A 25,066-nucleotide genomic window follows, 5' to 3' on the forward strand; every position below is an offset into this window, starting at 1 on the left:
AAAATAAGCCAAAATGTCTAGTAGTAGTGGATATTTGATTATAAGTGTGTATTCCAATTGTCATATGAGAAATAGTGATACTGTGGTAATATTTGAGTGTGAAAATCCTATTCTATTGCATACCCGACAAGTAAGTTCTTTGTTGGAGTTAAAGAGTCTGAAATTGAGTAACATCGGTGGTAACGAAAGAAAAGAGATCGAAAAGGTGGGAGTATAGGTTGCTAGCACCGATGAAAAATAGAGTTTTTTGGTTTCGTCTATTTTGCCTCCATGGTGATTAGCATGTGTGCCTGATGTTTAACATCCATGGGAGAATCATAGCGGAACAAGTGATGGAGTTTTTTGTGGAAGTTGGTGATGTTGGTGGCGGTGAATCTGGCCAGTTGGTCTTTGGGCAAGATGACCCACCTCTCGCACCCAAACCACTACATGTTGCTAGTCCAGTGGAAGATATGAATGTTGACAGTGAGGACTCCGACGAGGAGTATGTTACGGATAGTAACGACAGTGGTTCTTCTGAAGATGATAAGGAGGAAGAGTTTGTACCAAAGACTCCGAGTCTGTATCTTCTGCTTGTCCCGCACCCAATTCGGTCTTGTCATCTGTACTTAGTCACTATCGTACATTGGATCTGAACGCGATGCAACAGAAAAATTCATTTTCCAAGATATGGGTGAAGTCGATTACAACTTAGACGGTAGTGTGGAGTTTTGGGTTGGTCACAGATTTAAAAGCAAAGGTGCAGATGCAGGGTGTGAAGAATTACAACATTCGCAGAAGTGTTGAGTACCGAGTCGTGGAGTTAGATCGAATAAAGTACCATGTACATTGTCGACAGTCTGAAGCAGGCTGCCCTTGGTGTCTTCATGTTAATCTTCGACAGAATTTTGGATATTGGTAAGTTCAAGTATAACTGTATTCTATATTCTCATTTATCATTGTTATGCTTGTCACTATAAGAAAAGAGAGATATTTTAACATGATTTTTTTTAACGGCCATAGTTAAGTGTAAAAATTAATATATATTTTTGACAAATATCACAAATATCAAATTTTCTATGTTTTTGATGAATAATTTGATTGTAAAAAATTACTCCTCAATTTTGACACTTATTTATTTTCAACTTACTCCATTATTCTTTTTCTTCGTTGAGTTCCGTCAATTTTGGTATCACACTACTCTCAATTTAGGATCATATTACTCATTCTTCATCTTCAAAATCTCAGTTTATTCTTCAGTTTTAAGATCTCATCTCATTCTTTGTTAAAAATTTTTGTTGAAAATTTTTTATGGTCAATAAATGTCAAAATAAATAGTATTTTTGACGATTAATAAATATCACAAAAAATATATTCTCAAATTTTTCTAACAAATTATTTTTGACGGCCAATATTTATCAAAATAAGATTTAAACTTTTTTTATAATTACTTATATGTCAAAAATACTATTTTTGACAAAACTTTTATTAATATATTTTCACAGTTAAAATAGTGTCAAAATTTATTTTTTTAACGAATTTTAATTTTTTTGACACATAATAATCCTAAAAAATAGTCTATATTGTTGTAGTGTGTTTTACATCTCAACCATGACTATTTTATTTCTTTAGGGAGGTGCGTAGGGTTAGAGGAGCGCACACGTGTTTAGCCCACCATGTCTCACGACCACCGACAGTTGGATAGCAGTCTCATATGCCATGTCATCCTCCCGTTGTTACAATTCTCGTCATCTGTTAGCATCTCTGGCCTATAAAGTGCAGTTAGGCAAATCTATCATTTCAAACTCTCGTACAGAAAGATATAGATGGTGAAGCAAAAGGCAATTACTCCGATATATGGTGATTGGGAGGAATCATACAATAAGGTGTTGAGGTTATTGCAAGCACTGCAGAGTTGTTGTCCCGAAACAATATGCAAGATCAAGAATGTACCGTACTATGATGGGCACCTTATAATGCGTGATTGCAGTATGTTTGAAAAAGTATTTTGGGCCTTCCCTATTTGTGTGGAGGCTTTTAAATATTGCAAGTCGTTTGTTTCCATCGATAGTATGCATCTGTATGGCAAATATAGTGGTGTTTTGCTTATTGTAAATATAGTGGTGTTTTGCTTATTGTAGTGACACAAAATGACAATAGTAATATTCTTCCTGTAGTTTTTGTAATTGTTGAGACTATAGAATTCTAATTTTTCTTTCTTATCAATTAGAGGCGTCATGTGATCTTACAGAAAAATTTGTTGATTATTTCTGACAGATCCTAAACAATCAAGACTACACTGAAAATTGACAATAGTGGATGACAACCTCTTAAAACGTTTTATACTTATTGTGTTCGGCATGTAACGACAAATTTTAAGTCTCATTTTAAGTTTGTTGAAAACAAAACGGTATTTCATAACTGCTACTTACAGTTCAAACAAAACTAGATACAAGTGATACATAAATTCATTGAGGATTTGTTGTAGAAAGTAAGAGATTGGGCTGATCGGTTCAACCACAAAATCTTACAACGCTTTGACTCACTACCATAATATGTATACACACTACCATAATATGTATACATCACTCTTTTTTAGGCCATCCTTTTTTTTAGGTGCATATGCCACGAAAGCCACCAACAATATAACCCTCTTTTATAGACATAAGAATACAAGAATATTTTATTTGTCAGCTTGGACTACAAGGATATTTCATTTTATTGGAATCATTGTATTGTTGGCTAGTTTAATAAACAACTAGCAAAAAAGTAAATGTTTTGTCAGGGTACTAAAATGATAATTTAATCTTAAATCCATTTTATATCATGATATCAGTCTCAGCTTATTAATACGAGCAAGTTGAAATAAAATATACTTGCATTTATTATGTAAATATTCAACTAGGCACACAAAATAAAAAAGAAATAAATAAATATTTAACTATGGCATTGAATAAGAATAATAACACGTTTTTTATATCTCATTGTGTTTAACAACCTTCTATGAGTTGGCAAAACATTATGAGTCATGATGCTCTAATTAATTAATTAGTATTATCATACTTTAGAGTATATTATTCAAACACAAATTATTTAACAATCTTCTATGCATTTTCACGTGTCATTACTCATTTGGCTTTTAGTATAATAATTAACTAGTTCTACTCTAATTAATATATAATGGATGAGAAAAAGTTATATTACTAACAAAAACAATTTTAAGATATTTAAATAATAAATACATTATAAAAAAAATAAAAAATATAATAAAAAATTTTAGAAATTATTATATCTAACAAGATCATCTCTGGTCCTATCATTTATGTGAAGAATAAAGTAGGTTTTTATAATTTAAAAATTTTACTTGATTTTTAATTATTTAAATAATTAATTTAAATAGATTTTGATATATCAATAGATCACTATTTATAAGATCAATTATTTAAATAATTAAAAATTAATGATCAACTACTTAAATAAGCGGCTAATTTTTTTAGAAATAAAAAATATATAATTTAATATTATAGTTAATTAGTGTATTTTTCTTTGACGTGAATTTAAAATATTTTATTTTATTTTAAATAATAAATCAGATTTTTAAATTTAAAAAATTAGAAGATTAAATTCTCATAATACATAAATTAAAAGATTTGATTTGTAGTGAGATAATTTTTTTTTGCTTTAAACAAATCGAACAATCTAATTTAAAAGTTTAAATTTTTTTTTCAATACTAAAATACAAATTTAACCATCAAATTTATATTTTTTTTAAAAATATATAAAAATTATAAATCTGACCCTGCATAAAAAAAATTAAAAATCACAAATCTAATTCTCAAAATTTATGACATCCACACAAATATATATATATATATATATATACACTAACTCTCCACATTATTAAAAAATTCCACCAAAAATCTTAATAATAAAAAATAAAAAGTGTAAATAAGCAACGCTAAATACTAATGCCTAGAAATTGGGATTAAGAATTGCAGGTGAGGCTGCAGAGTACAGAGCAGTGAATGAAAATGGCTTCCAATTCCAAAAAATGGAGTTACTTTTTTCAATTACTGCTTCTCTCTCTCGCACTTTTCTTGCAGATAGTATCTCATAAAATTGAAGCTGGTAGTTCAAAAGTTGAATACCTTCCTGGTTTTGATGGTCCTCTCCCCTTTCAACTTGAAACTGGGTAAGCTCTATCTATATTTTCCACTTTCGATTTCCATCTACTTTTCCTTTTTTTTTTTTTTGGTTGAGTGTTTTTGGTTTCAACTGTGACTGAAAATTAATCACCAAAAAAAAAAAAAAACTGTGACTGAAAATTTATGTTTTGAAGCTGATTTTGATGTTGTAGAGGAGTATAAGACACAGAAATTGTTCTTAGCTAGTCTTTAGTCAGAATACGAGATCTAAAATTTTTATTTTATTTCAAAATAAAATACAGAGAAAGAGATTTAGAAATAGTCATTCTTATTTTATATTTTTATTTGATGGATCTTTCACTCCGAGCTCCATGTTCATTTTGTTGTATTTAAACCCAAAACAATCGTGGTCCTTGAGCTTGCATTGCAATGAGGAGAGGCTAAACACAAAGCAAGCCAAACAGTTCACATGCTTTCCATTAGCCCCAAGAAGAACACACCATGGTAAGGATGAAGGAATTGTCGGTGATGGTTGAACTGTCAGCAAGGAGAGCCTAACCAGTGTACAAGTGGGACGCTTGAGCATCAGCCACCGGGTTATGGATCGCTAGAGAGGGAGAGAGTAATTGAGCGCTACTACTGTCTGAATAAAAAGGACAGCGAAACAAGAGAACACTTAGAACTTGAACATTCAACCTATTAGAAGTTAGAACTTTACCTTTGTTGCCACTGACGATAGCGGTTGGTGGTCCTGATGCCCTTTTTCCTTATTAAACGATTCAATTGGATTAGGGTTTAAGATTCATTTTCAGAAATATTGTTGCACATTAGTAAATAGAGAAAAATAAATTGGGACAAATCTATAAATATTTTTAAGAACTCCTTCAAATGGAACTCTCTATCAGAGTCCCATCAAATACTTTGCCTTCTGACCTCTAAGATTGGTTCAGTAGTGAGGAATAATAATAATAATAATAATAATAATAATAATAATAATAATAATAATAATAATAATAATAATAATAATAATAATAATAATAGTGTATGTGGGATATTAAATCCAATATTAAAACTATGTAATTTAATTTGTTTTGACAGGTATGTGGGATTGGGAGATTCAGAAGATGACATGCAAGTTTTCTACTATTTTGTTAAGTCAGAAAATGATCCTAAAAATGACCCTCTTTTGCTTTGGTTAACTGGTGGACCTGGCTGTTCTTCAATTTCAGGCTTTGTCTTCCAAATAGGTAATGTTAAAAATTTAAATTGCCAACTTTGGTAGTAATTAACTAAGTATCAATTTTCTACACTAGCAGAAAAAACATTGTCCATTTATATTACGTCTACCACCCTAGAAACTTACCTTCCTTGGTTTTTAATTTATTTTTTAATTAAAAAATACATAAAAATATCTATTTTATATGCTTTCTTTTTTCCCTTTCCCTTTTTTTTTCAAAAAAAAAAAATTGAGATCTGTGTGTTGATGCTGAAGTATGGCCCTGAATCAAACTTGGTTATAAATTTGTGTCTTCTAATTTTGAGTGTATGGTTGATGATTATTATAGTTATATAGGAGGACTGAAGCCGTTGGATTTTTTAAGTATAAATGACAATATATATATATATATATATATATATATATATATATATATATATATATATATAGGTTAAAAAACGCTCATAAATATGTTGGTTTAAGGTTTTTGGTGAAAAAATTTACATCTAAACTATTAATATATAGTATTTTATTTAGCTCATTGGTGTAACACTCTCTAAGTTATAATATAGATTCTCCTCACCAATGCATTCAAAATCCTTTAAAACAAACTCTAATTGGCTTTAATCATAAGCTAAATTAGTTAGGGAATGTTTGAAAGTTATCTTTGAAACATAAATACAGCAATAACATAGAGAAAATAGAGATTAAGACAACGAAATGTAAGGATATTTGATTGAATATAAGTGGTTTGGGAAAAAAAATGTTAATTTATTATTGTCCATTAAGCATAGACTTTCCATCCTTGCTGCAAAATCTAGGCAATACCAAGGTTTTGAATTCTTTATGTGTAAATAAAATTACACATATTAATATAATTTAGCTGAAATTTATTCCACTATTATCTTCCAACTAAACATACTAAAAAAAATGATTTATTTAGGGTTAAATTAATATTGTAGGTCCAGTGCAATTTAAAGTTGAGGAATTTGATGGGAGCTTGCCTAAGCTAATCTACAGGGCATCGTCATGGACAAAGGTAACAATGCATCTTAGAGAACTATATATGAATTACAAAAATGTTATGTGCATTGTAAAAATTAGTTACTATATATGTATAACTAGTTTAGTGGTTAATTTTTTGAGTATAGTATAATTATGTTAGTTATATCTCAAACTTTATCTATAATCTGTAACTGTAATTCCTATTGATAGTTTTTATATAAAATACCAACATAAAATCTTAAGTCGAAGAAGATAAGATATATGCAAAAACTGGATTTGTGAAGACAATCCATTAATGATTATAAATTAGGTATAGAAAAAATAAAAACACCTATTTACATCTATAAATTTCATTTTCTAATTATTTAAATATACAGTTATAACTGTTCGTTTGGATTTTTTTTTTAAATAAAAAATTACTTTAAACATATAATTGTAAAAGTGTTTGGATACACCTACTGTTAGAAAAAAATACTTTTATTTTAAACAAGTAATATTTTGTTTTTGAAAAAAAATTATCGATAACAAAATAATTTTTATATTTTCTATTCAAATACAAAATGATATTTTTCTAATAAAAAATATCTTGATAAAAAAGATAAAAAAAAGTTAAATACTTCCTTCAAATATTGTTCCTGATATTCTTTTTCCACTTTTTTCTAGGTAGCTAATGTTATCTTTGTAGATTTACCGATGGGAACAGGGTTCTCTTACGCAAAAGATGTCCTTTCTCAACGAAGTGATTGGAAACTTGTTCATCATGCCCACCAATTTATTAGAAAGGTAAAGTAGTTATTATTATTATTATTATTATTATTATTATTATAAGCATTGTATGATATGCAAAGTAGGGAGAAAGAATAACTCAAAGTCACAACTGTCCTTTTATTTTGTAATGAAACGAGCCCCAAGCCCAAAAAGAGAACTAAACTACTACAAGGAGATAAGTGTGAAATGATTATTGAAATGGTAAATCATAATATTTGAGTAAATCACCAAAAAAAAAAACACCTATGAATGATCAAATTGCTTATAAAAATATCTTCTAAATTCGTTAATGTTGGCCAATGAGCTATAGTTCAAATGATATAGTTTTCCATACTCATTTAGAGATTGCGGGTTCGATTTTCCTTATCTTTGGAAAAAAAATTCGTTAATGCTAAAAGTATTCTTAAAATATGAAAAAAATATTCAATCATTAAATATATTCTTAAAAAGTGTTCACGATTAAATTTTGATGTATTCTTTTTTTTTTTTGCAAAAAATATTAGAAAAATGAGATATTTTTATCTATAAAATTTAGTAATTTTATGACAAGTAGATACATTTTTGTAATTTTTTTGGCCAATAATATTTTTTAAAAAATATGCAAAAGAATCTAGAGATCAACTTTTGGTATGATTTTTTATATGCACTCTTTAAATAGTATCCAAATATTTTTACAAAATTTCAAATCAAATGTATAAATTATTTGTCAAATACAAAAATTATTTATCTCTTATAAAAAATAGTATTCTTTTTATTTTAAAATATTTTAAAAATATTTTATCGTTAACAAACTTAGAAGATACTTTTATCAACATAAAAATTCATGGACAAGTTTGGATGGTTTAGCCCACAATATGTTTACATCTGCAGCTTTTCACATATAAAAACTTTAAAGAGCAACTAAGCAAAAATGATTTCTGATATTTTTATGTAAAAATGGTATTATAAACATGTACATGGTTCAGTCAAATATAATTTATTGTATATTAAAAGTGTAATTTTATTGTATATGAATAATTCCAAAATGACTTAAAATATGACAAAAAAAGAATAAAGTTCCTTCTATATGTGTTGGGCCAAAAAGTTGAAACTTAAAAGAAAAAACATCCTAAGAACTTGAATTTTTCTTTAATTAGGAACTAAATTGGTCAAAGATGATTGGTTGGATTTGAAGTGTATAGAATGTCCTCTAGCTTGAAATGAGTCAAACTAGATGTACCTTTACTAATAATGTCACATGTCATAAGCACTCTTTTATCCATATACCTCTTTGACACGAACACCCAAAACAGTGACAGAACTGGTACCTTAACTTATGTAGATAAACTTCTTTCGTATATCTATTTTTAGTTAGAGAAACTTAAAATAATAGAAACACCAAAAAATACATTCTACTAATTACACCATTTAGTAACTAGTCTTGGGATAAGAGTAGGCTGAAGATGACATTGTAACTATTGGACAATGTACTCTCCCTCTAAAATGACTTTAGACTATAAAACGTGCTTAAACTCACTTCCCTCAAAAAGACTTTTCTAAAACTTTGTGAGATAATCTCTTTTCTTTGCTCTCTTACAGTTCTTCTCCTTATTCTTCATTTTGTTCATCAACTTCAAACAAGTGAATTTATAAAATTAGCATTCGGGTATTCTACTAGAACACCCGACAACAGGCTCTATATAAGTTTTGTCCACTTTAAATTAAAAGAGTTCATTCATCCTCTTGTGACATTAGTGAAGGTCTCAACATATTTGTTCTCCATCACTATTCCACATCATTAATTTTTATGTTGTTTATTTATCAATAATCGAAGTATTTTCCTTACAATTTACCTACCCTTAATCTCTCTTCTTAATCTTTCTTTACTTAATCTATTTCCACAAAACTATACCTGAACCAATAGTAAAAATGTCTTTATGGGAGTAACTATTAAAATGTTTGGTAACTGATCTAAGCTAACCCCATATTCATCTTCAAAGGGGCAACTCTTTTGTACCCAAAAATAAATAAATAAATAAAATAAAAAATGTCACAACTCGTTACCAAATGTTCTTGTGTTGTAGATGGTATACCCATCAGCTCGGATTTGGCTTACCCACGAGTTAAATGGAGACTAAAATTATAACCCAACTTATTATTTTTGGTGGATCAAAGCATGAGGGAGTTTGGTTCGTTTTGTGATCCTGAACATGTTAGTTGTGTTGTTGTTTAGACCTTAAAAAAAAAAAGAAAAAAAAAAAAGAGAAACTTGTGTTGTAGTCTTGTAGATTCATGATATTTAATTAGACTTTGGTGTTTTCTTTTTCATTTATTTTCCAGTATTTGTAGTTTACTTTGTGGGAGACTAATTCCAGCTCCTAACTAAACAAGCTGTATAACTTTGATGATTTATTAATAACCTATGATATTTATGTATTAATTTTTGCAGTGGCTCACTGAGAATCCAGAATATATTTCCAATGAATTTTACATGGCAGCTGATTCTTATTCTGGCATTCCTGCTCCTCCATTGGTTCAAGAAATTGCAAATGGTAAGAAATTATCATTGTATTACACAGGCAATTGCATGGAATAATTACTACTACTACTATATTATATTTTATTATATTTAAAAGTAAAATTGTTTACATTTATATATTAACTATTTTATAAGTGCTAGATTGACAGTAATATACATATTTGTTCTTTTATATTATCACGAAGTCACTTCTCCAAAAAAATTTAAGCTGATAGGTGGAAACACATAAATTATTATATCTATAACACATTCTTCGTCGTGAGATTCATGATTTTTGTGTGTGTTATATATCGGACGCATATCATATAAATAGTTGTACTTTTTTTTTTCGAACAAAAAAAAAAAAAAACAAAATAAGTATAACAAATAAGCATGCAAAAACATTTGCATCTCCAATTACAGTCATTTCAGTTGCATCTAGAAAAATCAAACCATAATTATTCAATTCCTTTATTAACAGGAAATGAGAAAGGTCTTCAACCCCACATAAATCTCCAGGTTTGTGATTATTTCCAATTACTATATATGTTTTGATTGCCTAGAAAATCAAATAGAATTTATTCAAAAATCAGTTTTTCAAAATTGCTAAGGAAAATATATCTATGGTCGATCGAAAACTTATTAAGTGTATTTGGTGAAAAGGGGAAAAATTTGGTGAGTGTTGGTGAATATTTGGCTTTAGATATATTAGGCAACACTTTTAAAGTGCACTTAAAACATAATAAATAAGTTACTCTTTAAAAGAGTTTTTTTTTGTGAAAAAAGTGTACCCATAGATATTAAGATAATGTTACGCTTTATAAGTGATCTTTATAATACTTAAGGATAAACTTTTCAAGTAATGCCACCACTGTGTTTTCTATTCTCTTTTAAAATGGTACGCTTTTCAAATGTAGCTTAAAAAAAAGTGTGGCTAAATGAGTATTTTTCTTCTTGTGCGAATTGAATTGCAGGTGTTTCTTCTATTTGACCAATTTCCTAAAACTCAAACCTTAATTTTTTCAGGGATACATACTAGGAAACCCCGTAACGACAAGTGAAGAAGGAAATGATCATATCCAATATGCTCATGGAATGGCACTTATTTCTGATGAACTCTATTTGGTATTCTTACTTGTGCATGCCTAATTAATTATTAAATGCATGACAAACATTCTTGTCTAGTAAATATACTATACATAAAAGTAAATTCCCAAACTGCTCGTTAGAAAGAATTTAGTATTAGATAAATAAATCTCTAAAAAACAAATATCAATTTAGTGTCTAATCTCTTAAAATATCACACATATATGACTTATTCTTAAACATTTTTTATTGAGTAAAGAGTGCTACACTCTTTGTTAATGAAATAAATCTCAGCTCTCTATTGATTATATTTGACTCATATTTAGAGTTTAAAGTTTAGAATTTATGGTTCTTAGGGTTTATAATTTAAGATTTAGAATTTAAAGTTTAGAATTTAGGTTTTAGAATTTAAAGAAGGCTGTACTCCTTAATTTCTCCTAAGCGCATTAGCATTCACCAACATATAGTCCTTAGTAAAATAAAAGAATAAATTTAGAGTCTAATACTTAAGTTTCTATATTCATTTCAAGTATTTTCGTTCCTCATCATTTTGAGAAGAAAAATATATATAAACAAAAAACAATCATGTCTTTATAGTTACAAATGACAAAGTGGTTCCTTATATAGTTATATTTACAAAAATAGTTTGACAGAGAACTTAATTTATCTAAAATTTAAAATAATAGATACTAATTTTTTTTCGTTATAGTTTCTTTAAGGACCATTTTAAAATTTTACTCAATGTAAAACTATTGATGTCTACCCATTTGCCTCTCTTGTCTATGAACAGTCATTGAAGAGAAATTGTAAAGGAGATTATCTAAATATAAATCCCGAAAATACATTGTGTTTAAGCGACATGGAGTATTACAATAAGGTAAGTAATGATCATCTCAATTTTACTATATATGGTAATGATATGCACTGTAATAGTTTATTAATTTATTTAGCTACATTATTGAATTTGTAATATTATTTTCTGATTTGTTTTTTTTTTCAGTGCCTTGAAAAAATTGACCTCTATTTCATTTTGAATCCATATTGCAACGATGATTGGCTTAAGCAAGACCAAGGGATGCAAACGAGATCTTTGGCTAGAAAGCTTGAGGCCCGTTTCGAAACTCCTCTCATAGTGCCAGATATAGGCTGTGAGGTACATTTTCAATTTTTCATATCTTTGTTTATGCTTACACATTCTTGGTGCAATCAATATAAAGAAATTTTATATATACATTTAATTACGTACCCATACGTCAGCAAAAATAATAATATTTTAAATTGACAGCGTAAATAATTATTCAAAAGAATGTGTGGGATTGGACGATTGTTAATGCATCAAAATTAAACTCATATTTTTTCAAATTTTGAAAAACATTTTTTTTCGTGAATTTTTTTTATTTGGTTGAGATCCATTACCCTGCCAAAGAATATCTAATGCATAATTAATTTCGTCATGAATCAGCAAGGGTAATAATATTGAAAAACATACTTATCAAATTTCAGTAAATTTGGGTAATAGTATATCTGTAATATAATAGTTTGTATTTAATTATTTATATTTCCAAACTATATTATATATTAAAATAACACATAATGATAAAACTTCCAATTGCTTCAATTCCAAACTTTTATGAAGTTTTAATACTCTAATAATAGTGTAATAGAATTTTACATACATAACATTAGCAAAAGTAATTAATATTCATATACATCACTTAAAAAATCATTTAAATGCATAAATCTAATTAAACGACAGTAATAAATTTTTTACATTGTTGATATATCAAAATAATTAAACTCTTAATTTATATGGTAAAATGTCTTAATTCAGCATTTAGATTGATTAAAATTCAAAATCTATTATAAATAAATAAATTATTCTAACAAAACTTACACCTAAATAAGTGGATCTCCATTCTCCATCCTCCATTCTTTTTTTTTTTAGAAATTATACTCTTTTAAAAAATCGAATATTATATATTTTTTTCATGATAGTGATGATGATGTAATTTCCAAGAATTTTCATTGTTGTAGAATTTTCTTTTCTTTCTGGTCACTCAATGGGCCAACCACAGAAGCGTACGCAAGGCACTACACATTCGAGAGGTAATTTGATGAGAATATTTTTGGACTGTATAAAATTTCATCAGTTCTTGCTAAATTGTTCACAAATTAAATCATAATTATTGATGTATGTCCAATCTCAAATATATATATATAGTATATATATATATATATAGAGTTGAAATTTGATATCGTTGTTTATTGATTTTCTACCTTGTTCATATGAATAATGCACCAATATCAATATTCTACAGGGTACTATAGGGGAATGGGTGCGTTGTTATAAAGATGATTATGAATTCAGCATCGGTAACAGTGTTCCCTTCCATGCAAATCTCAGTGCAAAAGGCTACCGTTCTTTAATTTTCAGGTGATTATTTTAACATCTCAAACTATTTAATTTATAATTTATGACTTAAAGTATATTGACGAAAACTTGTGTTATTTTCATATACTCCATGTATTTCCGTTTGGTTTATAAAAATAAAAATATTTCTATTTTCACAATTTCATTTTTTTTAAAGTTTGAAAGCAATAAAAAAAATTTATTTATAGTTAACAAGTATTTTAAGGACATATATTAAAATTATCAATTAAAAAATTTTTAATAAAAAGGATGTAAAGTAAGTTTAATTTTCAATTTATTTTTTGGTGTATTTGTTAAATTAAAAATTTAAAAACTTCTATTAATAATAACTTTATCATAGACTCAAGGATATATATTAGCTAAATCTTTTTTGTTTTACTCTATTCAAGTGACATTCAAAATTTTAAGAAAAGAATACAAATGAACTATACTAATCTGTTGCAGCTATCAATGACTAACTGATTTTGTGTTGCAATTGATGTTATGTTGGTAGTGGAGATCATGATGCAGTGGTTCCTTTTTTCTCAACTCAAGCATGGATAAGGTCTCTAAACTATTCCATTGTAGATGATTGGAGGCCATGGTATTTAAATGACCAAGTTGCAGGGTAAGCATAGATTTTTTTTGTTAGAGATATAACCATTTATATGTTGCCTTCTCTTATCAGCTTTAAGTTTTTTGGATGAGCAGTTTTATAACATGGTATCAAAACTCTATGTCTACAAGATTTAGAGTACGATCTTTGGTGAACTCCAAAAGAAAAAAAATAGCCTAAGACAAATAAAAAAAATCTATGCTAAAATCAAGCAAATCCAAAAGAAACTCTTATTTGAAAAAAAATGTTAGAGATATCATCATTTATATTTTTATTTGTTTTAGTTTAAGTTTTTAGAACGAGTGTTTTCATGACACTTTTAGTTTTGATATAAAAAATATTAACAACGTAACAAATCTATGATATCATTTACAAATATGTTTTGTTTAATTTCAAACAGATACACCAGGACTTACTCAAATAAAATGACATTTGCAACTGTAAAGGTAAGAAAACATTGAAATGGTCAAATCACAATTCACAAGTGCTATTCTTCTCAAGAATGTGTGTATGTGTGTGTTTTTTTTTTCAGGGTGCAGGACATACAGCTGCTGAATTGAAGCCTAATGAAAGTTATGTCATGTTCACTAGATGGATATCTAATAGGCCTTTGTAACTAAGCAGCTAACATATTTTCATCTTCTCATTGTGTAACACCCTAATTTTCAGCACGTTACGATCGTACTAAAAGTGAGGCGTTACTGACCTGTTTTCTGTATTTACCATTTAATACTGAGCTTTTAATTCGATTTCGCATTTCAATTTTTAAGAAAAAGCCGAAAAATTTTGTTTCTATTAATTAAAATCATATAACAAAGATCTCCAAGCAATACTAGTCACAGTTAGTAAGAATAATAAATATCATACAAAAGAATTCAAATGAAACTTAGATACAACTCCTATCCCTCTATATAAAATAAAATCTTAACTAACAAAGGCGAGATAATTCTAGGAAAGCGATTCAATACATAAATTTAATTCAAATAAGACTAATAATTGCCCGTAGTTTCAAATCGAGTCTTCGAACTTGTCACTGAAATGGTGGAAGATTTTGAGGTGGGAATAAACCACGCGTTCTCAGTAGGAAATGGGAATGCCGTAAGAGTAATGGAATAAAATGCAAATAATTAATTTTATTCAATAAAACTATATTTTTATCAAACTTTTTAAAAATACTTTTTACTATTACTTCACAATCTCAGTTCTCAGTCACCTCAATACACAAACTAATAGCACAAGAAATAGATCAACACAAACAAATAGCAATAAGACAAACAGCACAATCACAGAGAGACAAGATAAACAAACACAATCAAATGCAAATGTGCAAACAATGATGATGCATGTCTAGTCCTATCACAGGTAATGAGCTTATTTGTCGGTTTCGACCCGCACCTGACACAATCCAACTCGCAAGTCAGATAAGGCATTCCAGCGGCATAACCTCCGCAAGTTTCTACTTCTTGCAGGCACTGATTCTCCAACTCGCAAGTTAGATAAGGCATTCCCTTCACAATCATTCACATATAAAGCCCATGACCTCAAGTGAGCGTTACGTATCGCCATCCTCACTGGGCCGTCTCTATTGTGTCAAGTGAGCGTTACGTATCGCCGTTCTCACTAGACACTTGGCACTAAGACTCAACAACACTCAATATCTTTTAGTCACTGCCTTCTGCTCTTTTGTGGCAGAGGTCCCTTTACTTAATAAACTGAATTCAATTCATTTTTATTTAAAACCAACACCTCTCTATAACCTTTCCGAACCTCCGAAACCATTTTACTTACAACAAGTTCTTCTTTCATACAAAAACCAGTTCTTTCTTAACCATGATTTTCCAACCCAACTTCAAAACCATTTCAAATTTAAACCTCTTTAAAAGAATCATTTATTAAGTAAATCTTACAGCAGGGTCTCGAAACTTTAGGGAGGACGACAATCAAACTCAAAACATAAGGTATTTCTTAATAAATCAAACCTAAACGTAAATCTTTTCTTAATAAATCAAAAGTTAAATAATACAATTTCTCAAGTCCAACATTTTTCTAAATATTTCAAACAAAGTCTTAAGTTTCATAATAAAATTTCGAAAGCATCTCTCTTAAAATTCGGACTTTGCCACCCTTTTCGGGTCCCAACAGAACCATTCTCAACCTCTTTTCAAACATTTCCAAAATCAGAAATCATTTTCAAATCTATGTTCAATACCAACAAATCAAACCGACTTTCCAACTCAACAATCAAAATTCTCAGTATTCCTAAACAATTAAGAAATCAAATACATATTCATCACATTCAGTCACTAGTGTAATTCAAACTTATCATTCAGTCATTCCAAACAGTCATAAATTATTTGCAAATATCCACTAGACTTCCATAGCATTCATAAATTAAAACAGTTAATTTCAACATGAAATCTCCTACTTTCGTACGAAATCAGAATCCATGAAAACTTTAAAGAAGCTTTTTGACCGAGTTGCTGAAGAAAAAAACGTCAGAAATCGTCTGTGTCTTCTAAAACTCTAATCGGTCAAATTCTTGGAAAAAATGAGCTACGTCACCGTCAACTTTTATCGAACAAAAATGACACCAACATGTAGAGAAAAAAAATACGAACACTTTTAAAATTAAATTTTTTATTGAAGTTATGGATCGTAAAAAAAAAAAAATCAAAGCTGAAAATTAAAAGAGTTCAGATTTTTTCTTTCCTCTCTCGATTCTTTCTTTCTCGCTTTACTAGAAAATGAAGCATGCAAGACCGGTTTGAAACTAATGATCATGTTTAGAAAAAATGTTACACAACACATGGGTTTAGGTGTCATAATCTTATATATATATACATATGCATGATCTTATAATTTTACACACGTATATATGCATGAAATTAAAACACGTTTCATTTCTTTCCTTCTCCCAAATGGCTTCGGCCACTTTTTTCTTTATTTTCTTTTTTTTTTAAACTTTAATAATAATAATAATAATAATAATAATAATAATAATAATAATAATAATAATAATAATAATAATAATAACTACAATAAAAATTAATTTAATTTTTATTTTATTAAATTATTTTTTTATAAATAATTTAAATTCAATAGAATAAATAATAATTAAATTAAATTTCAATAATTATAAAATTTTATTTAATTATTTTTGTTAAAAATAATTTTTTTTAAAGCTACATCTCAATATAATATATTAGCTTATAAATAGTTAATTATTTAATTCTCAAAAATTTGGAATTTTATATCTTACCTTATTTATAAAAATTTTCGTTCTCTAAAATTGATATATTAAAATAAATTCGAACTCTATAAAAAGGAGACTAAATTCATGAAAAAAATACAAGCAATGTCAAAAATAAACACTCAAAAGGATTCAAGTGAATAGATAGGATCAGATAGGAAAAGAATCAAAACAAAATTCTCTTCAAAGAAGATTCCAAAATAAGAACTTTCGAGGAAAAGTACTAGAGATGGTTTATCATATCGAAACAAGCTCGAAACTTTTATCAAGAAATTATATCATTTATGTAATGGAACACAAAGTCAAGGGTTGTAATCTAAGCAGCAAGCACATAAATTTCAGGATGCGAAGCAGAAGGATTAATCGCATAATTAGCTTGCTACGAATTGTAACTCTTAATGTTTCAAATCGCGTAAGAATTAAGGATTATGCGTTGAATTAGAACAAACTCAACGTCAGATTGAAAGGTCATAATTTATCAAGAAGTGTACAAATAATGATAAAGATGGATAATCAAATCTGATTTGAAACAGGGGTCGGAAGAGATGACAAATAAATGAATAAACAGTACGTCTATCACGTGGCACGGTAAAAGTACATGTTTTGATGCAAACTAATCAAAGAAGAACATCTAACGTCTTCAAATACTTAAGAATCATTATTAATAGAAACCAAGTTCAAAGCCAAATCAAAGAACACATGGTTCATAAAGAGGAATATGAGCAATATCAAAGATGAATATATCAAGTGAATAGTGGAAATTTCAATCGAGCAAAGATATGCAAGAGCGATAAAAAATGGTTGAAATATAGTCAAATCATATATCAAAAGGAAAATCTGAAGCAAGAAACTCCAATGCAAATGATAAAAGAGGAAAATAGAGCACTGAGTTACGCAACACAAACAAAGATCATACTTTGAAATGGCATAAACCCTCAAAAGTAACCTCTAACGTCCCCAAAACCTCGTGATTCACATTACCTATTATTTCTATTTTGTCTACGATAATCTATTAGTGTTCTGTATACATAAATCATTAGTATTAAGTTGGCCAGACCTAATACTATGAGAAATGAAACGGTCGACTAACAACAATAATCAATAGACAGTCATGCATCTGAAACTCAAATTCTTGTCATTAAGACAATCCTATTGTATGACAGACACTCAGAGTATGCAGTGAAGCATTGTAAGTCCATTCTCAAGGCTCTAATAGGAACGAACTGCTCTAATACCATAATGTAACACCCTAACTTTTAGCACGTCATGATCGTACCAAAAGTGAGGCGTTATACTGACCTGTTTTCCGTATTTACTATTTAATACTGAGCATTTAGTTTGATTTCGTATTTCAATTTTTTAAAAAAAGCCGAAAAGTTTTGTTTCTATTAATTAAAATCATATATCAAAGATCTCCAAGCAATACTAGTCACATAGTTAGTAAGAATAATAAATATCATACAAAAGAATTCAAATAAAACTCAGATACAACTCCTACCCCTCTGTATAAAATAAAATCTTAACTAAGAAAGGCGAGGAAATTCTAGGAAAGCGACTCAACACATAAACTTAACTCAAATAAGACTAATAATCACCCGTAGCTTCAAACTGAGTCTTCGAACCTGTGTCACTGAAAGGGTGGAAGATTTTGGGGTGAGAACAAACCACGCGTTCTCAGTAGGAAATGGGAATGTCGTAAGAGTAATGAAATAAAATGCAAATAATTAACTTTACTCAATAAAACTATATTTTTATTAAACCTTTTGAAAATACTTTTTACTATTACTTTATATAATTAATTACCTTCTTTAAATTTCTGAACGTAAGACAAATCTCAATCATAATCTCAGTTCTCAGTCACCTCAATACACAAACTAATAGCACAGGAAACAGATCAACACACAAACAAATAACAATAAGACAAACAACATAATCACAGAGAGACAAGATAACCAAATACAATCAAATGCAAATGTACAAACAATGATGATGCATGTCTAGTCCTATCACAGGTAAGGAGCTCATTTGTCGGTTTCGATCCACACCCGACGCAATCCAACTTGCAAGTCAGATAAGGCATTCCAGCGGCATAACCTCTGCAATTTTATATTTCTTGCAGGCGCTGATTCTCCAGATGAAGTATGCCGAACATGACCTCTGCAAGTACTTGCAGGCGCTGATTCTTCAGCTGAAGCATGTGCCACTCTTTCCTGGAAGCCATTCCATACATAGGGGAATCCCCTCACAATCATTCACACATAAAGCCCATGACATCTAGTGAGCGTTACGTATCGCCGTCCTCACTGAGCCGTCTCTATTGTGTTAAGTGAGCGTTACGTATCGCCGTCCTCACTAGACAAATGGCACTAAGGCTCAACAACACTCAATATCTTTTTAGTCACTGACGTAGGATAATTGTTGGTAAAGAATTTCTCAATAAAATCTCGTTGCAAGTATAGTTCTAAACCAACAATAAATCCTCAATCAGAATTTAATATGGTTGTCACAAGTACAAACCCCAATAAAAAAATAACCGAAGTATTTAAACCTCGGGTCGTCTCTCAAGGAATTGCAGGGAGGTGTTCATTTATTGGTTGTGGGTTGTATATTTTGGGTTTTGTGATAAGGGACAAGAAACATAAATGACAAGAAAGTAAAGGAAACTCAAATGATAAAATGGTCTTGGCAAGGGTTGATGGTTAAGGATCTTTATCCTTGTTACTAACCACAACATGATAATTGCAAGTATCAATCCCATTAAGTCATCATCCAACAAGTGAAGGAAAGTCAAATGAGCTACCTTAATCCTAATCCATAAGTCCTAGCCACCTCACTAATTAACTTAGTGGAAGCTAGAGTCAATAGATACCAATCATCAAATCACTTGGACATTAGCAACTCAAGTTTACCTAAGTTACCATCCCAAGCCAAGAACACAAAAATCTACTCTAAAATCCAACCAAGCATTTTGTCAATCACTTGGAACGCATAAAAGGAAAGCATAATAGAATGACAAGAAATATAAAATCTAATACTACCAAATACAAGGAAATAACAATAACAAAAAATTAAACAATAAAGGAACATAAAAACATGAAATTGCATTAAAAGGGAAGCCAATTCCAACAAAAGTGTAACAACATAAAATGGCATAAAAAGAGGGATTAATAAGGGAACTAAGGGAATCAAGATAATAGAATAAGAAAATGTAAAGAAAGCAAGATAAAAACAAGAAATTAAACCTAGATCTAAGATAAATTAACCTAATCCTAACCTAATTCTAGAGAGAAGAGGGAGCTTCTCTCTCTAGAAAACTAACTAAAGGCTCATCATAACTATCCTAAGTGCTCCCCCTTTGACCCATCTTGAATTCTGCATGAAATAGTCTCTAGAATCAGTTGGATTTGGGCCTGGGAAGCTCAGAAATTGCCCCCAGCATTTTCACTTTAATGAGGTCACGTGCGTGCTGTGACGCGTACACATGGGCCATGCGTACGCGTCGCTTGGCATTTTCTTCTCACGCGTACGTGTCGCCATGTGATGCGTGAGCATCTTTTCTATCTTTTCCTAGTGAATTTGCATTCAAATTGTTGAGTTTAATAAAGATTTAATTAACTTTAGCCACTATGAATGATACTTTGAGTTGTTTGCAATTTCTATTTATTTCAGGTAGCATTCGGATGGATTTGACAGAGTTTTGTAGCAGAAAAGGAAGAAAGTGAATGATGCTGTCAACCCCGACCTCTTTGCATTCAAACAAAAATAACTTGAGCTACAGAGGTCTAATTGACGTGATTCCAGCAGAATTAGAAAGCTAACTTCCATAGTTTTCCAACGATATATAATAATATATTTTTTTTTCCATTTCATACGTACAACCCCACGTTGAACTTGAGGAACTCCAAGTTTAGCGCCAGATCAAAAGCTCCAAAGGAAGAATCACACATCACTCCACGTTGAACTTGAGAATTTCCAAGTTCAGCGTGGACTCAAGGGACGCACCAAAGGAGACATACTGCCTCATCCACGCTAAACTTAAGAATTTCCAAGTTCAGCGTGGATCCTAATAACCCAAGTAGTCCCCAGGCACTCATACAAAGCTGCGCATGAAGCTTAATTAATTTTGATTGAATTTTTATTTTATTTAAAATAGAAAAAGATATTATTTAGTTTTAGGAAATATATTTTACATTAATTAGGATTAGATATAAAAGGGAAAAGAATCAGCCCTTCGGACTTCTCTTCTCTTCTACCTCATTCCGCAATTTACAGTTTTTACGAATCCTAGTTTTTTCTCTGAACCATGAGCAACTAGACCTCCACTGCTAAGGTTAGGAACTCTGTCTATTGTATGGATTGATACTATTATTTTTCTATTTTAATTTATGTACTAATTTATAATTCAAGAATTATTTTCGTTTTTTATCTTATGAATTTGGGTAAAACGGAAGTATGACCCTTGTTCTAATTGAGTTCTTGTATAACTTGGAAAAGCTCTTTACTTGAACAACAGCTTGAAAACATATTCTCTTAAATTTCTAATTATCTGGACTTAACGGGATATGTGACATATAATCCTCTTATATTTAGGTAATTAGTATTTTTGTGGCATATAAACTAGAATTGAACTTCACCCTCTAATTGGAATTAAGTGACTAAGGAATTGGCGGTTGATAAATTTTAGAGGAGACTAAAAAAGTCTAAGAAATTAGGGTTTAGTCACATATAGTTTGCCATGAATTAAATCTTGCATGATTAAAATGGTTAGTAAGAAAAGCCAATCTGGAAATTAGATATCTCTGAAGCCTTAACTGTCTCTCCCATATTATTTACATCAATTTATTGCTTGCTTTCTGATATTCTGAATTACTGTTAATGCTTTTGAACCTTCAAACATCATTTTCTGTTTGCCTAACTAAGTAATTTAATCAACCATTGTTGCTTAGTCCATCAATCCTCGTGGGATCGACCCTCATTCACTTGAGGTACTACTTGGTATGCGACTTCATCTCCACGCGTGCGCATCTGTTACGCGTGCGCGTCGATGTATGCACTCCAAATCCTTAATTTTCCATGAATTCTCCACTTTGCATGCTTTTCTCTTCACTCCTTTGATCCATTCCTAGCCTTTTCAACCTGAATTCACTAACAAACACATCAAGGCATCTAGTGGAATAAAAGGTGAATTAAAATTACAAATTTAAGGGCCTAAAAGGTATGTTTTGTGCTAAAGGCACAATTCCAGCCCAAAACTCGCACAACTTTTGGGTTTTTGTATGGGAGGTGAAAATTTTGGATCCACGTGTACGCATGGGTCACGCGTACGCGTGGATGGTTGAAAAGCCTGGGGTCACGCATACGCGTGGCATGGTGCTTTATTTTTCAAAATTTTTCAATTTCTTGCACCAAACCAAGCATTCCAAGCCTCCAAACACCTACCAAAACACCATAAAACCTTATTTAACCTACTATACTCCCAAATAAACTTAACAAACTAAACAAAACATGAAATTGAACTAATTTTTACCAATATTTACAAAAAGAGAAAAATGAAAAGAGTTTACCATGGTGGGGTGTCTACCACCTAGCACTTTTATTTACTGTCCTTAAGTTGGACTTTTGGGGAGCTCCTCATCAAGGTGGCTTGTGCTTGAATCCATCCTTGAACATCCACCAAGGCTTAGACTTCCAATAAGCTCCATTCTTCAAAATTAATATCACCAAGCTTTAATGAAGTTCCACACAAGCTAATGGCTCCCAAAATTGATCCTCATGTATGCTGGGATCCCAAATCTTATTTCTACACTCGTCTTCAAGTTGATCATCATTGATCCATCCGGGTCGCAAGCAAGAGGAATTCTCAATGTAATACCAAACACTCCTTCTAGACCCGTCTAGTTGAGCACTAGTCCACCCTTTGTATCTCATCTTTGATGAGTTGACCAGAATAAGCCTTGATTTGCAACGCCAACCACTAAACATCCTTCTCTTACGCTTCACCGCGCAAAGCGCCCTAAGTTGACCATCTATTTCAAGCAAGCCATACTCAAGTGAGACCATAAAGCTAATAGAGATGAGTTTTACCCACTCAAATGTAGGAGTAGATGACAATCTAGGTAAAGAAACTTCCAAGGATCTTGACAAAGCGTATTCAACTCCCGTCCTTCTTTTTCTAAGGACTTCCACCTTTTCACAAGATTTTTCAAATTCAATCATTTGTTCATCAATTTCATCTAACTCTTCTCCATCACTTAAATCATAAATGGGAGGATGAGAAAAATCTACCTCCACATTGCTTTTTATCCCACCGGGAGAAGGTTCTTCAAGTTCAAAGGATTCACCACCAAGAAGGTTTGATGCATGATCTTCATCACCAAGGAAACTCAATTCTTCCTCTATCTCGTCCAATTCTTCATATGGAACATGCCTTGGAGGTTGTGCACTTTTCTCCTCAACATCAAATTCAATCTTCTTGGAGGGGTTCTCTTTAACTCTAGATTCCCATGGAGGTTCCGCATCTCCTAAGTCTTCAACCACTTCTTCATCTTCCTCAACAATCATAGGTTCCTCTAATTATTCTAAAACAAAGTAACATTTCTCATTTTCCACAAGAGTTTCCAATCTCTCCTTCATGCTATGCTCTTCAATTGATTCTCCACATGTGGCCATGGGAGTACTTTGAGTGTTCAAACATTGGGAGGCTAATCGGTTTACTACCTCGGTCAAGGTGGCCGTGAATTCTAGTACCTCCCTTTTTATCTCTTCTTGCCCTTGAAGAATAAGACCAAGGGTTTCATCTATTGGAGATTGGAGTGGATAGGAGGGTTCATTGTTTGGAAGAGAGGATTCATGATAGGAAGGTGGTTCTTCTTGGTAAGGGTATGGAGGTGATGTGTATGGAATTTGTGGTCCTTGGAAGTAATTGTATTGGAATGTGGGTGGTTCTTTGGGTTTTCTCTCATAATGGTCACAAGGATGAAGTAAGGGTGATTGGTTACATGATGGATGAGGGTCATAGGAAGGTATTTGGTAAAAAGGGACTTGTGAGTATGGTTGAAGGCATTGTTGAGGATGAGGCTCATAGGTATATGGTGGTGGTTGTTGACAACCATAATGAGGATCACCACATCCACTAGATAGATATGCATTAGGAATGGAATTATACCCATAAGAGACAGGAGGAGGTTGTTGCCAAGAAAGTTGGTCATAAGCTTGAGGCTCCTCCCACATTTGAGTATCCCATCCTTGATGCATATTGTCATTGTAGTTTCCATTTTCTACAACATAATTTGAACCAAACTCATAGCCAAAGTGGTGAGAATTCATCGTAGCAAGGGAAAATAAAAACAAAAACTAGTAACAAATCAAGAGAAAAAACTCCTACAACTACCAAAAACTAACAAAGAAGCAAAAGACAAACATATTCCCAATATTCACATATATATAATAACCAATAACAAGGCACACATTTGCAATTTTCCAGCAATAGTGCCAAAAATTTGACGTAGGATAATTGTCAGTAAATAATTTCTCAATGAAATCTCGTTGCAAGTATAATTCTAAACCAACAATAAATCCTCAATCAGAATTTAATATGGTTGTCACAAGTAAAAACCCCAATAAAAAAAATCGAAGTATTTAAACCTCGGGTCGTCTCTCAAGGAATTGCAGGAAAGTGTTCATGTTATTGGTTGTGGGTTGTATATTTTAGGATTTTGTGATAAGGAACAAGAAACATGAATGACAAAAAAGTAAAGAAAACTCAAATGATAAAAAGGTCTTAGCAAGGGTTGATGGTTAAGGATCTTTATCCTTGTTACTAACCACAACATGATAATTGCAAGGATCAATCCCATTAAGTCATCCTCCAACAAGTGAAGGAAAGTCAAATGAGCTACCTTAATCCTAATCCATAAGTCCTAGCCACCTCACTAATTAACTTAGTGAAAGCTAGAGTCAAGGGATACCAATCATCAATCACTTGGACATTAGCAACTCAAGTTCACCTCAGTTACCATCCCAAGCAAAGAACACAAAAATCTACTCTAAAATTCAAACAAGCATTTTGTGAAAACCTTGGAAGGCATAAAAGGA

General features: G+C 30.7%; 1 protein-coding gene across 1 annotated transcript; it reads left to right on the forward strand.

Moving 5' to 3' along the window:
• Positions 1 to 3,878: 3,878 nt before the first annotated feature.
• On the forward strand, positions 3,879 to 14,497 carry LOC112748230 (serine carboxypeptidase-like 11). Its single transcript, XM_025796445.3, has 14 exons — positions 3,879 to 4,171; positions 5,223 to 5,371; positions 6,303 to 6,379; positions 7,009 to 7,128; positions 9,542 to 9,644; positions 10,092 to 10,129; positions 10,637 to 10,735; positions 11,487 to 11,573; positions 11,697 to 11,849; positions 12,731 to 12,802; positions 13,015 to 13,130; positions 13,621 to 13,734; positions 14,123 to 14,168; positions 14,255 to 14,497. The coding sequence occupies exons 1-14, from the start codon at positions 4,005 to 4,007 to the stop codon at positions 14,336 to 14,338; spliced, it is 1,425 nt and encodes a 474-aa protein (XP_025652230.1). The 5' UTR covers positions 3,879 to 4,004; the 3' UTR covers positions 14,339 to 14,497.
• The last annotated feature ends 10,569 nt before the right edge of the window (positions 14,498 to 25,066 follow it).

Source organism: Arachis hypogaea, chromosome 2, assembly GCF_003086295.3.
Source record: "Arachis hypogaea cultivar Tifrunner chromosome 2, arahy.Tifrunner.gnm2.J5K5, whole genome shotgun sequence".
In the NCBI taxonomy this organism is placed as follows: Eukaryota; Viridiplantae; Streptophyta; class Magnoliopsida; order Fabales; family Fabaceae; genus Arachis; species Arachis hypogaea.